Raw genomic sequence first — 13,939 nt, forward strand, 5'->3', positions numbered from 1 at the left:
AAAACTTGGTATTATTTTCAATACATCATAAATAGCATGTCTAACGAAAGCTCTTATTAGTACCAAGTATAGTGGGTACTATAAAAAGATACAGAATTTTCAATTTTTAATAAGAATTAGTAAGAAAACTCGATTTTATTATAAAAACGCAAAATAAAAAACTCTGCAGGGATTGAGTTTGAGGACCTCCCGTAGAAGAATTTTATGCAGCTTATATCCTTATCTATCCCCTAGTGTCGTTTGATCCACGACATTTCGGCCACCCTGTATATTATACAAGTCCATTCTCCCCTCTAAAACTTTTTTTTAATTTTAAGGTGACTGAGAGAAGAGAGAGGAGAAGAATTACATATTCAATTTCAATTAATAATTTCAAGAATTCGTAAAAATTTAACATATTTTGACCAAAATCAATCTTTTACGAAGTTAAACTTCAAAATAGTTTTAAGATTAGATAAAAGTCATAACTTACAGGTATGCTGTCATGGTGGATTCGTTTTTAAAAAAAATTAAGTATAGATTTCTTGAAATATTATTTATTATTTTCGAATTCTTTTTCTCTATACGTTTACTTATTGCTCTTTTAAAAGCATGGATAACTCTTAATAACACTAATTTTCATATAATAGCCAATAGACTATTGTATAGTGCAATAGCACTTTTCATACTTAGTTTAAAATTGGCTTTCACCCCATTAGGTCAACTTGTATTTACACTGTAATTAAAAGAGAGAGACGAGAACTAAAGTTTAGTAAACCATGCTATTTGACTGAGTTTTTATCAATACGGTGGTTTATATGTATTTATTTATAAAGAGAAAAAACATTACTATAATAGGAACAAATTACAAAATTAAAAAATGAAATATAGAAAATAAGTTACAGTATTTGATGTGCCCTGAAACAGTTTCATTGAGAAGTAATAATTTTATACAAACATGACAGCAAACGGTAGACAATTAGATAATATAATGATGATAGCTACGATAGGAAATGATAGGAATGTTAATATCTATACCAAACTAGTACACCTTAAAAGTAGAGGAGAACAATTTAAGTATTGGTTTCCAGTTCTTTTCGGACTAACGAATTATAATTCTCCTTCGTCTTAGCTTATCTATAGTTAGCTCTTTTTGTGTTGTCATTATGCTTGTCAGCAACGATTATCAATGGTTTTGTCAGTTGTCAAATTGTATGTGGAAGTCAGTTGTCAATGTTTCTCCTATAACTTGTAGTCTGCAGCTGGTACTGACGTCATTTGTGCAGTTGCAGATATATTGATTTTCTTACTGGAACAACTTACAGAGGAAGGTTTCCACAAATCTATAAAAACCATGGGAGACTCCCTTGACGGGAGTGAAAATGCCCCAGAAGCGCAAAATGTGGTAGTCGTTGATTTCCAAGACTTCGCAAATTACCTTCGTCGCGCTGCAACGGTACTTTTACCGGAGGATGACATCGTCCCACCGGCATTGAATGCAGCTCTAGACGATAAAGTTAATCAAGATTGCATTAGAAAGTTTATTTCGGATTTTCAAGTCTCTTCGCTGTACGTACAGAGATTTTCCCTTAAAGGTAAGAAATAATAGCGCACCCACTAGCCGAAGCGTGATGACGTTGTTTATGTAAATGATGAACCATATAAGTTTTTAATTATATTACTTAATTTAAACTTATTTCTTGTTGCAGAAGATGACAGTGAACAGCCAACAGAAGGAGAAGAGGAAAAGGAGGCAGTTACCTATCAAATTGGCAATGAGGTACATAATATTATAATTTATCACTGAAATAATTATTGAAGGTATTTATTAAAACACTGCAGTATAATAAATTTATTGACTTTAAGAAACTGTAATAATTTGTAAAATTTATTTAAGGTAAATGATTTCACTAAATGTATTGTAATGGAAATCCACAGTAAAAAAATGTGTTAAATACAGGTCCACTTTACATCACCACGAGTGGCAGCTTTGGTCTGTATCAAAAGAGGTGCAGTGATTGAAGCCGATAAGTCTATCCACAGTCAACTCCGCCTCATTAATTTGTCTGATGGGTCTCCTTATGAAACTCTACATGCCTTCATCAGCAAAACCATGGCTCCATTCTTTAAAAGCTATGTTAAGGAGAGTGGAAGAGCTGACAGGTATAAAAACCCATGACCTTATTGATTACAAAACATAAATCATTTAATTAAAGTTATTTTATCTTAATTTATAGTAAGGTTCTTGTTTTTTATTACAACTTTTAAACAAATTACACAGAAATATTGATATATAATTGATTTACTTACACTGACTATTAAAAGTTACACAAACAAAAAAGAAAACCAGGAAATAACTAGAAATAATCAATGATAGTAATTTAAAAAATTACAAGAGTTTGTTATTTATAAATAATATAGTATAATTTATTGTGACTAACTTTTATTGGCTATTAAATAGTTGCTCTTCCTCGAAAGTCAGCATAATTATGTATATTTCTTATTTACAATCTTTTACCCTTACAATATAGATATACATTATAAATAAGATTAAACAGCATTTAAAATATCTAGATCTAATTGTGGCATTCAGCACCTAATATTAAAAAAAAACACTGCTCTTCCATATTTTTTACACCATAAACAGAAATTTACAGGAAGTGATGAAAGAATACCTTAAAATGGAGAATGCGTTAACACCGATTCATTTTTTATAAATAAGTTATATTTACAGGGATGGAGACAAAATGGCACCATCTGTAGAAAAGAAAATAGCTGAGTTGGAAATGGGTCTCTTACACCTTCAACAGAACATTGATATTCCAGAAATAACTCTGCCTGTTCACCCTTTGGTTGCTGCTGTCATAAAGAGGTATTTTATTTGAAAGATTTCAAGCTTAGAAACATACAGCTGCCAAACTACAGTACCAAATTCAATTTCAATGAGTAAGTTTACAAAAATATATGTGTATTAAAAAGTTCTTTAAGGTTCTGTTGCTTGCCTTTGTGGCACAAAGGCCTCCTCCTCCTCTGGCTACTTCCAGTGTTTCTTATCGCATCTGCCCAGTTGGCGTGTAGATCTGCGGCTATGTTACAAATACACAAAGTTAAACCTTCATATTTTGTTTTTTTTTTTCAATAAATAAGAATACTTGGACAGTATTGATTTTGAAAGAGAAATATTACAATTTCCCATTTGTGTATTATTCTAGAGCTGCAGATGAGGGTAGAAAGCCACGTGTGGCTGATTTTGGTGATAAGGTAGAAGATTCAACATTTCTTAATCAACTACAAAATGGAGTAAACCGATGGATAAAAGAAATTCAAAAGGTAATATAATTCTTATTCATTACAATTTTATACCCTCATTGAATTTTTTAACATACCTGAAATTTTGCTTGTGTATAGGTGACTAAACTTGATCGTGACCCATCAAATGGCACGGCCCTTCAGGAGATCTCATTTTGGCTTAATTTGGAAAGAGCCCTGCATCGCATTCAAGAAAAAAGAGAAAGTATTGAGGTAATGCAACATTATATCAAATTAAGAATATATTTTTTCTCTATTTTATGCCCAAACAATAGTTTTAAGGCAAGCTCAGAGAAATCAGATTTGGAAAAAGGATTTTTATAATTACTTTACCTTTAATATATTCTGTTTCTTATATAATTAAATAGTAATTCTATCAAAATTTTTAAGATAATCTATATGTTATAATCCGCAAGTAGAACTTATATGAAAGATAAATTTTAATATTGCTAATTCTAATACAAATTAATTATTAATAAAACACTTTAACAGGTTGCTTTAACACTGGAGATCTTGAAATATGGCAAGCGTTTCCATGCCACAGTCTCATTTGACACGGACACCGGTCTTAAACAAGCTCTTGCTACTGTCTCTGACTACAACCCGCTGATGAAAGACTTTCCAATTAATGATTTACTCAGTGCTACTGAACTTGAAAGAATAAGGTATGTTTTGAGCACTTTTATTTATAAAACCCTCAATTTGACTTCACATCATAAATATTATTGTTGTTTTCTTGTTAAAATATAAAGATTTACCTGGGTTCGGTTCTAGATGAAACAATTGTATTTGTAGAAACGTAACTTGTTGAACTTCGTATGACAGACCTATATATGTGTCAAAATCGAATACAAAATTTTTAAAACAGTTCAGAGAGATTGGAAGTCATACTATGAAACAAATGAATCATCTATAAATATGATTGATTGAACCAACAATTGACAATTATTTATTTCTACTAATAATATGTAAGACAAAAGACATTTAATTTCCACCAGGAACAATTTTGAATCGAATATGTTTTCGGCCATTTAAACATCTGTATTTCCACAAATATTTAAAGATCTTAATATATCAAAACGGGTTCAACCATTCTTGAGTTGTAGCGAGACAAAGGAACAGTAATTTATATATATAAATAAATATATATATATATATATATATAGATAAAGTCGGGCTTTGAAGTTAACATACTTTCAGATTGGCAGTTCAACAAATATTCTCCCATCTACGTAAGATCCGATCCACAAAATACCCAATCCAACGTGGGCTAAGGCTTGTTGAAGCCATCTCGCGTGACCTTGGACAACAACTTTTGAAGGTAAAAAATATGCATATTTTTTTTTGATAAAAGCTTACCAACATTTGGCACACTGTTACATTGATTGGTAAAAGAACCACAAAATACTATTTTTAGTTTGAACGGCACTTATAGGCAAACATGGCATACACGATGAGATCATACAAATATTAAACAAAACTATTATTTAAAAAAAACAAACGTTAAACAATAAAAGAAATTACTAATAAAAAAATTAAATTACAAACAACTAAAAAAAATCGTTTTATTTCATTAAGTAACAGAATTTACTTGGGAAATTTTTTGTGCAGTATTTTAACATACTGGTTGAAAACATGCTATAATATTTAAATTATTTTTGTTTTATATAGATTTTAAATATTATTTCATACATGTTAAAAAGAATAGTTGAAAGGCTGTAAGCGGTTTGAATTCAACATTTTACTACAGATGTATGTCCCCACATATGAGATGACTCCGTTTCAGAGACTACAGAAATACATTCTAAATGGCTTAAGTAGTACATGAGTTGAAAATGTATAAAAACCATCAAAGTAAAAATTATCCTCTGACAGGTACTAGGTACTCGGCGTTTGATGCACATCCCTTTTGAAGACTTCGAAAGAGTAATGACGCAATGCTTTGAAGTGTTCTCGTGCTGGGATGACGAATATGAGAAACTTCAGGGATTATTGCGGTAAGTTAATGTTCATATTACTTTTTATCATGAAAATATATAATTCTAATTTCTCAACATAACATAATGATACCCAATTTTTAATTTATTAACTGCACTCTTTTAACTTAGGCACTCTTTCGTCTCTTTTTCGTCAAGTTGTATTTAAGCTGAATTTACAGCTTCTTTTATCCAAAAGAGACTAATTAATATTAATTAAAACATTGCTACGAGAATGGATTTATATAGCAAGTGTTTTTCAAGTGTTAATTACGATGGAAGTGATTTTGTTTTTTTATTAAGTATTATACTAATTATACAGATATAAATGACGATACAAACAACCTCAAAATATCAATGATATTTATTTAACACTTCTTTGCAAGTAAACAAAATTATAGTACTCTTAATATTAAATAAAAATGAGACAAAACTGGCGGCCTTATCGGTTTCAAGTGATCTCTTCCAGGTAGCCACTGTATAAGACATAATTATTTAGACAAAACTATTGAATATAAATTAATGAATAATGAAAAAATAAACTATCAAGATAGATAGATATTTTCTATATCGTTTGATAGCTTTTTCCCATATGATAGAAATGTTGTGTATTCCTATTATATTTAATAATATTATTACAGCGATATAGTGAAGAAGAAGCGGGACGAGCACCTTAAGATGGTATGGCGTGTCTCGCCGTCCCACAAGCGTCTTCAAGCTCGTATGGAGCATATGCGACGCTTCCGTCGGCATCACGAGCAGCTTCGTACTGTTATGTTGAGGGTATGTTGTATTTTGGTAAACTAGTCCATGATTCTGTTGCTAAAATGTTGTTGATAAGCATAATAAACCTTGGTTATAAAAAATGTCTGATAGGGAAGAAAAGAATAGACAAAAAACATACAGTTTTAAGAAAAGGAACTGAAGAAGCTAATAGGCACATACAATATTTTGTACAAGAGAATATTGTAGATTTTGGACAAAAATATAGCATTAAAAAAAAATACAGTCTATATTGATTAGACTAGAATTATTAAAAGAACCAAATATTTACGTGTTTGACCAAATTATAATCATCCTTGGTTGATTTAAGTAAGGAACTCCAATGCTTTAATATTGTTGTTTTATTATTATTATTTATAGGTGCTACGTCCCAGAGCAACTCCTGCAGCTGATACTGGCGGCAGTGGAGAACCAGCTCAACACCACTCTTTGCCCATGGATGCGGCAGATGCCAATGCCATTGCTGAGGTAATGTTTCTGTAGTTAACATAGAAGTTACAAAGGGGCTGAACTAACAAATGCACTACGTCAGTTATAACATAGATTTACGTGATGTAATATAAAAAAACAAGTTGAAGAATTATTTTCATACGCATTCGTTGCGTTCCTAACCAAGACTGCTATTGTTATATTAATACAAACCATAGTGGTTTTAAAATTTAATATGCTATTTTATTCATGTAACTTAACATAAGAAACGTATATTACAGTTTCTTAGTTTGTTCAATAAATCACTTCTTATGTTATTTCAAATTGTTTTTATTTTATTTTATTATCATTTCTGGTTGGTCTGTCGTTTAGAAATCACTCTTAAACTAGGCGAGTAAATTTAAACGTATAGGTATTGTTTTTTTCCTTTTTGTAAATATGTATTATGTATTTTATCTTAGGCTTTATTTTTAGCCTACTTGTTTGTTTTTATATATAGCTTTTGTTAGCAGTAGGATTACGAAAATAAATAAAATAATTAGTTACTAAACTTTCTTAGTTATAAACCACCTCTTTGTTTACGGCAATACGTTTATTACAATATTTTTGAATAAAGGTATTAGTTTCATTACATGCATTTTCTAAAACGCGTTTATCGAAATGTCCAATTTTTTACAGGTAAACCTCGCCTACGAGAATGTGAAGGAAGTGGACTGTTTGGACATATCACGCGAAGGATGCGATGCGTGGGAAGCGGCTGTGCGACGTTATGAAGATAGAATCGGTATATTTTAGACTTCTTCAATAATTTCATTACATCGGATTAAATTGTTTTGTTGCAATCCAAACTTCTATCAAAATCTTTTCACAGAAATGATTTTTTGACGTTACATTTTTATTTTAAATTTACTTTAAAAATCCAGTGTTTTCACCATTATTTTCCACTAACTATGTAGGCATTTAGATTTAAAACGAAACGAAACTAACACGTCAAATTTTATATGTTAATTGGTTTTGAATAATGTCATATATATGAATTTTCAGACCGCGTTGAGACCCGTATAACAGCCCATCTTAGAGACCAACTGGGCACAGCAAAGAACGCCAACGAAATGTTCCGTATCTTCTCTCGGTTCAACGCTTTGTTCGTCCGTCCGCACATCAGAGGCGCCATACGGGAATATCAAACGCAGCTCATTCAACGTGTCAAGGACGACATTGAGAAACTACATGAAAAGTTTAAGGTACTTATTGCCGTGTTTATGTTTCTATACATTTAATTTAGGAATTGTTTCTTTTTTAAAATAAGAATAATAAATTTTTCTTGGTTTGATATTTCTGAATTTGTTCAAAGGATCATTTAGTATGAGGTCCGTTGTTTCTCATTTTTTTTTTAGTAAAACATACTTTTGCTTAGTAAAAAATACCAAAAAATACAATAACAATTATGGATACATATAAGTTTAAAGTATTATTTACCTTCCAGCAATATAACTTTACTATAAATTTTATATTATCTAGGTGCAATATCCTCAATCCAAGTGCTCCCGACTGTCGTTGGTACGAGATCTGCCACCTGTAGCGGGTTCTATTATTTGGGCAAAGCAAATCGATCACCAATTGACGGCCTATTTGAAGAGAGTTGAAGATGTACTTGGTAAGTTCAGTGTACGAAAAACATGAATATTTTATAATTCCCTTATAAATATATTAAATCATATTATAATTATAATCTATAGAAGAAACCTAACAAAAAAATTAAATCGTTTATCAGTGAGTCATCAATATACTTTTAAATTCATAGGCAAAGGGTGGGAGAACCACATTGAAGGACAGAAGCTAAAAGCAGATGGTGACAGTTTCCGACTGAAGCTTGATACACAAGAAGTGTTTGACGAATGGTCACGAAAGGTTCGTGGATTTTGTTAATTTTTTCATAAAATCAATTGTGTTTAGAGCAAACGCCATATTAGTGTGTGAATTATTGTTTTCTCAAAGAAATATTGAATTTTATCGACCTTAGTAAGTATTTGGTATTGGTAAAGATTGTTAAAAAAGTTCGCTTTACTTTATTAAACCAGCGTGGTTTAATAGGTATTTAAATTGGTATGAATGAGAATTAAATGTTGCCATTTTAGAATTAATGTTCATACGATTTATAACTTAAATTATTAAGTTATAAATCTAATTACACTAGAAATTGTGTTAGAAGAGGTGATATATGAAAATTATTTAAATGATATTCATAAAACACAACTAAAGATTTAAGACAATTTTATGTGAATATATTATAGTAAGTGAGGGTTCGTGTAATAATTAATGCTTTCTTATGTAGGTACAACAACGTAATCTAGGCGTATCTGGCCGTATCTTCGCCATAGAGACAGTCCGCGCTCGGTCCACTAAAACTGGTGCTACAATACTTAAATTGAAAGTTAACTTTTTGCCCGAAATCATCACGCTGTACAAGGAAGTGCGCAATTTGAAAAATTTGGGTTTCAGGTATGTTTCAAGAAATATTTTTCTATTCACCCATAAATTATATGAAAAGTTTAAAAAAGACGGCCTTGTTTTATACTTTATCAAGTTTTTAATACAGTAATTAATAGATTTCATTAACACAATGATCTAATACCTTTCAGAGTTCCCCTAGCGATCGTGAACAAAGCTCATCAAGCGAACCAACTTTACCCGTTCGCCATTTCGCTCATAGAAAGCGTACGTACGTACGAACGGACGTTGGAAAAGGTCAGTATGTCTAATGAATTAAATAACACAAAATTCAAGAAGCACATAGCAAACAATGAGCTTTTATATACATTAGAAAACACAATACAAATTAGATGACACCATATCATTGATTAATGATTAAAGTTGATTATTATTAAATACATAAAAAATGTATTTATACGTAGTGATAGATGTTTCATACGTTTTTAAGGTCATACATATTTTGTATGAATAATGTAGGTGTCACTAAAACACGTATTTTTTCACGCAGCTAAATAATAGGAACCATACAAAGGTAGATTTATTTGTATTTGTAGAGCATGTGTTTTACCATAATTTGTTTGTTCATATTTGGGTTTTTTATCAATAAAGAAATGCCGCTTACTAAGGAAATATTCAGTCATTATTACAGCTTTATTTATATTTTTTGTAATGAAAACTTTTTAGCTTTCGTTATTTTTTTATAAAAAACACAGATTTTTCCTTCAATATACAGATTTTAATGTTCATACTTTGTAATAGATTCGCGACAAGGCGTCTATAATTCCTCTGGTGGCTGGTTTACGTCGAGATGTGCTGAACCAAGTATCGGAGGGGATGGCACTTGTATGGGAGTCGTACAAACTCGATCCATACGTACAGAAACTGAGTGAAGTTGTTCTTATTTTCCAAGAAAAGGTAATACACCCAACCCAAATAGCTTTTTATATGAAAACAATGGTTTAAAAGTTTTTATAGTAAAATGAATAAAGTAAAGATTCATTTAATTTGTAACTGTATTTATTCTATACATTTCACATTTTTTATTCATTTAGGTAACACAATGTATTAACATCTCTAAAGGAATACATATTTAATTCTAAATGGCTCTAGTTTTAAATTTACTGCCAGTTCTCAAATCAAGGGTGTAGAACGGAAGCGAAAGACTCAATAAAGCAATAAATTCTCTCCTATTCTTTAAACGCCAAGTTTTTTGTTTTACACAATGTCTGTAAGGAGCTGCAACCATATTCCACATGACATCTTTAGCAATTTGTTCTCTAGCATCACGCACTTACATTCTTGTGGGAACAACACGCAAATACATAGTCTAAATAACTAACATGTAATTAAACATATGTGTACATTATTTTCTAAATTATGTAAGAAATTGTTAATTAATTCCTATCATTTTACTCAGGAGCTTAGGTGGTTAGATTTTTGCCCATTAATCGTTACTCTTGTATGTAGAAAACATAGTGTAATCCAACAAGGCACAGTTTGCCTCTGAACCCTAAACGTCCAACATTTACACACCTACCTCAATATTGCAGTAAATCGTTTTACTGCAAAGGGTTTTGGGGTAATGAGACTTCATTAACTGATGATTTTAACGCTCTAAATAATATCCCTGTAACAGGTTGAAGACCTTCTGGCGGTTGAGGAGCAAATATCTGTAGACGTACGTTCTCTAGAGACGTGCCCGTACTCCGCTCAAAGCCTTGCGGAAATCCTCAGCCGATTGCAGAGGGCCATTGATGAATTATCTCTTAGACAATACAGCAACTTACATCTGTGGGTGCAACGGCTCGACGAAGAGGTAATATATTTATTAGTAAAGTAAGATAATTAAGAAAGCATAACATAGGAAAGTCTTGAATGAAAAGGTTTTTAGCAAAAATTATATAATATCTCACTTTTATAGGTTGAAAAGAGTTTAGCTGCTCGTTTACAAGCTGGCATTGAAGCCTGGACCGCAGCACTACTTGGAAAGACAAACGAGATGGACTTGTCTATGGATACATACTCGCCCACTGAGCCAACACACAAACCTGGGGGTGAACCAGAGGTATTGTTTTGCTTTAATTTTAAAACTATGACATATACGTTGAAAAATGATGTGCGAAGAGAAGAATTTTGAGTTTGTATCAAAAAAATATTTCTCCATCTAATCACGGCATTTTAATACCTAGAACTAGATAATGGTTGGATGAACGTAATATTAGATTTAACTTCACCCATATTTAATGTCGCCCAAAAAAAGAAATATAAGTGACTCTACAACGTTTTTAGGTCTGGGCCTCAGATTTCTGTATCCCTTTTATGATCATTTGTCAATCTAATAGGCAAGTAGGTAATTAGCCTCCTGTGCCTGACTGTGATTGTAAGACAATTAATGTATCAGTAATAAAAAAAGCTTGTAATTTAGGTAATAGGGTTTCTGTACTTACTTATTTGTAATGAACTCTAATAAAGCGTTTTTCTTTGAATACAGATTGCTCGCGTCGTACACGAAGTGCGTATAACGAACCAACAAATGTACTTATTCCCGTCGCTGGAAGAGGCGCGTTTCCAGCTAATGCGACAGATGTTCGCCTGGCAAGCTGTTGTTACCAGCCAGCATCGCTTACAGAGTACTAGGTCTGAATATTTCCTTTTCATAGTCATAGTCATAGTCATAATATCTTTATTCATTTAGGTAAACAGGTACACTTATGAACTTCAAGAAAAACAAATTAAATTAATCGTAAATTTACATTTACCACTAGTTCGCAAGTCAAGGGCGTAGAGCGGGTAAGAAGAACTGGCAAGAAACTCTTCTGTCCAGAATATATAATAAAATTGATTTCCATTATCTGCATTGACAATAGTCAATAATTTAGAGATATTTTTTGTATGTTTAATTATATTTAGACCCTTGTAACATTAAAATAAATAATTTGCAATATTGAAAAGTTCACTTTAGATATTCAAATGATAGGTTTTAGGAAGATCACTATGAAATGCTTAACATAAAAAATTTCCAAACGTTACGAAACACTGCTCTAGACAGTCGCTTCAGACTGTCTGTTCTTTATAAGTCAAAGTTACGCGAGCCATAACTCGTAATTAACTTTTCAATTGGTTTTGAAAATAATATCGACACAAAGCTACCTTTTTTATTAGTGACTTATTGGGATTTTCCATTTTCACGCGGACATACATAATATAATTAATTTTCTTTAATTTTTGAAGTACGCGAACTTGCATTGCTCTCTTGTAGTGTGTGGTTGATTGTTAAATTTTACTTGGAATCCTATTTGCCATGAAACAAAGCTAAACGTGCATTACAGGTACCAAGTAGGAGTCGCTCGCGCACAAACAGCGACGTACAGAAACCTACTGACCAAACTACCAGGTGCCGCTTCACCGCTCGAGAATGTATATGATGCGATTGAGAAGAAAATATCGCAAGTACGAGAATATGTCGATGAATGGCTACGGTGAGTTACAATTCTCGTATAAATGTGTAAAAAAATAAAGAAATCACCCCTAGGGGGATACAACATGATGAATCCCGCTATGGGGGTTTAACTCTCCGCTCTATGACTAAAATCAATATATATAGTATCTTATTTTTATCAGTTAAACTTTTTGTGGATTTATCAAATGGGTTAATTTTTTTGCTTTCATTATATAGAGATTAGAAATGTACCGGTTTTGTTTCATAAATAAATAAGTCTCCATAGGTAGTGGCAGTATCATTTAACATCAGATGTCCGATTGCCCCTTGTTCTTTAAAGTAACACCTAAAATAGTGGAGAATTATAATTAATAATCAAAGACTTGAGAACCACAGTTGTTGAATGTTTTGCCTTTTTTAATGTCGTGTCAATTTGCAAATGAATAAAGGGGATTAGACATTTTAAAATACTTAGTCTCTAGTATGAATAGGACAATTTCTCGACAATCTTTGTAAAATTACGTCGACATATTCTATCCATGCGCCCAAAGGATATACATTAGTATTAAGTGCTATTTTTTTTTTAGTTATCAAGCCCTATGGGATCTACAACCCGAAACCTTGTATGGTCGACTGGGAGAAGATATTACCTTGTGGATTAAATGCCTGAACGACATAAAGTAAGTAAACATAAGTTTTATTCCTCGAGAAATATTGTTTTAGATTGAGTTTTTTTCTTACTATATATACCTAATTATTTAAATCATCTTAAAATGAATTTTATAATGTTACTAACATTTGTTCCAAATCGGACCAATAACTCTTATATTAATTCTGCATTTTCGATAATATTTACTTGTATAATCAAAGGAAATCTCGTACGACATTCGATACGTCGGACACCCGCCGTGAATACGGGCCCGTTGTGATTGACTTCGCTCGCGTGCAAAGTAAAGTCGCGCTGAAATATGACGCGTGGCACAAGGAAGTGTTGGGCAAATTTGGCGCACTCCTTGGTGGGGAAATGGTGGCCTTCCATAGCAGCCTAGCCAAGTCCAGGGGCCAACTGGAACAGCAAACCATTGGTATGATATAATTTAACCATTGCTATCTTCACTAAAATATTACCTTTTTTATGTTATTTTTCCCTTCGGTCGCCCTCAAATTTATTCCATTAAATTAATATTGGGTGGGTTTGAGGTTAGATATTCTACGGATACGGGAGTATTATCATATGACTATTAACGTACTCACGTGCATATGAACGTACACTTATCATGTCCACTGAATTTTATCTAAAAATTTTATTTACTTTTACGGCATTTTTTTGTTCTTTTAATGTACCTTGTTAGGGTAAAATAATTTAAATGATAAAGTTTAATATAGATTATATACGATCAAAATACTTCTAACTTAGATGAGATGGCCAAAATAGAAAATATAATTCTCGCTTGTCCTATTAAAATAGGATATATTTCGTGTTATCCGCGTTACATACGTCCAAATACGATAATTATGATATTTTAAGACA

The 13,939-nt window shown here is 31.8% G+C and overlaps 1 protein-coding gene across 5 annotated transcripts in view; it reads left to right on the plus strand.

Moving 5' to 3' along the window:
• Window positions 1-1,229: 1,229 nt before the first annotated feature.
• Window positions 1,230-13,939, plus strand: part of LOC111002275 (dynein heavy chain, cytoplasmic) — a 48,382-nt gene continuing 35,672 nt past the window's right edge. For 3 of the 5 annotated variants that reach the window (XM_045628437.1, XM_045628436.1, XM_045628439.1), the window contains exons 1-25: window positions 1,230-1,574; window positions 1,689-1,759; window positions 1,940-2,142; window positions 2,714-2,851; window positions 3,192-3,309; window positions 3,388-3,501; window positions 3,781-3,953; window positions 4,489-4,609; window positions 5,164-5,285; window positions 5,906-6,047; window positions 6,408-6,515; window positions 7,155-7,260; window positions 7,521-7,720; window positions 7,998-8,133; window positions 8,281-8,387; window positions 8,812-8,978; window positions 9,119-9,224; window positions 9,478-9,501; window positions 9,729-9,884; window positions 10,606-10,785; window positions 10,891-11,034; window positions 11,461-11,606; window positions 12,299-12,448; window positions 12,996-13,088; window positions 13,279-13,493. In XM_045628437.1, the coding sequence (XP_045484393.1) occupies window positions 1,334-1,574; window positions 1,689-1,759; window positions 1,940-2,142; window positions 2,714-2,851; window positions 3,192-3,309; window positions 3,388-3,501; window positions 3,781-3,953; window positions 4,489-4,609; window positions 5,164-5,285; window positions 5,906-6,047; window positions 6,408-6,515; window positions 7,155-7,260; window positions 7,521-7,720; window positions 7,998-8,133; window positions 8,281-8,387; window positions 8,812-8,978; window positions 9,119-9,224; window positions 9,478-9,501; window positions 9,729-9,884; window positions 10,606-10,785; window positions 10,891-11,034; window positions 11,461-11,606; window positions 12,299-12,448; window positions 12,996-13,088; window positions 13,279-13,493 (3,481 nt within the window). In that variant the 5' untranslated portion in view covers window positions 1,230-1,333. The remainder of the gene's footprint in view (window positions 1,575-1,688; window positions 1,760-1,939; window positions 2,143-2,713; window positions 2,852-3,191; window positions 3,310-3,387; window positions 3,502-3,780; window positions 3,954-4,488; window positions 4,610-5,163; window positions 5,286-5,905; window positions 6,048-6,407; window positions 6,516-7,154; window positions 7,261-7,520; window positions 7,721-7,997; window positions 8,134-8,280; window positions 8,388-8,811; window positions 8,979-9,118; window positions 9,225-9,477; window positions 9,502-9,728; window positions 9,885-10,605; window positions 10,786-10,890; window positions 11,035-11,460; window positions 11,607-12,298; window positions 12,449-12,995; window positions 13,089-13,278; window positions 13,494-13,939) is intronic. The other 2 variants (XM_045628438.1, XM_045628440.1) reach the window with 1 other exon arrangement.

The sequence above is a fragment of the Pieris rapae genome, chromosome 5 (assembly GCF_905147795.1).
Source record: "Pieris rapae chromosome 5, ilPieRapa1.1, whole genome shotgun sequence".
NCBI lineage: Eukaryota > Metazoa > Arthropoda > Insecta > Lepidoptera > Pieridae > Pieris > Pieris rapae.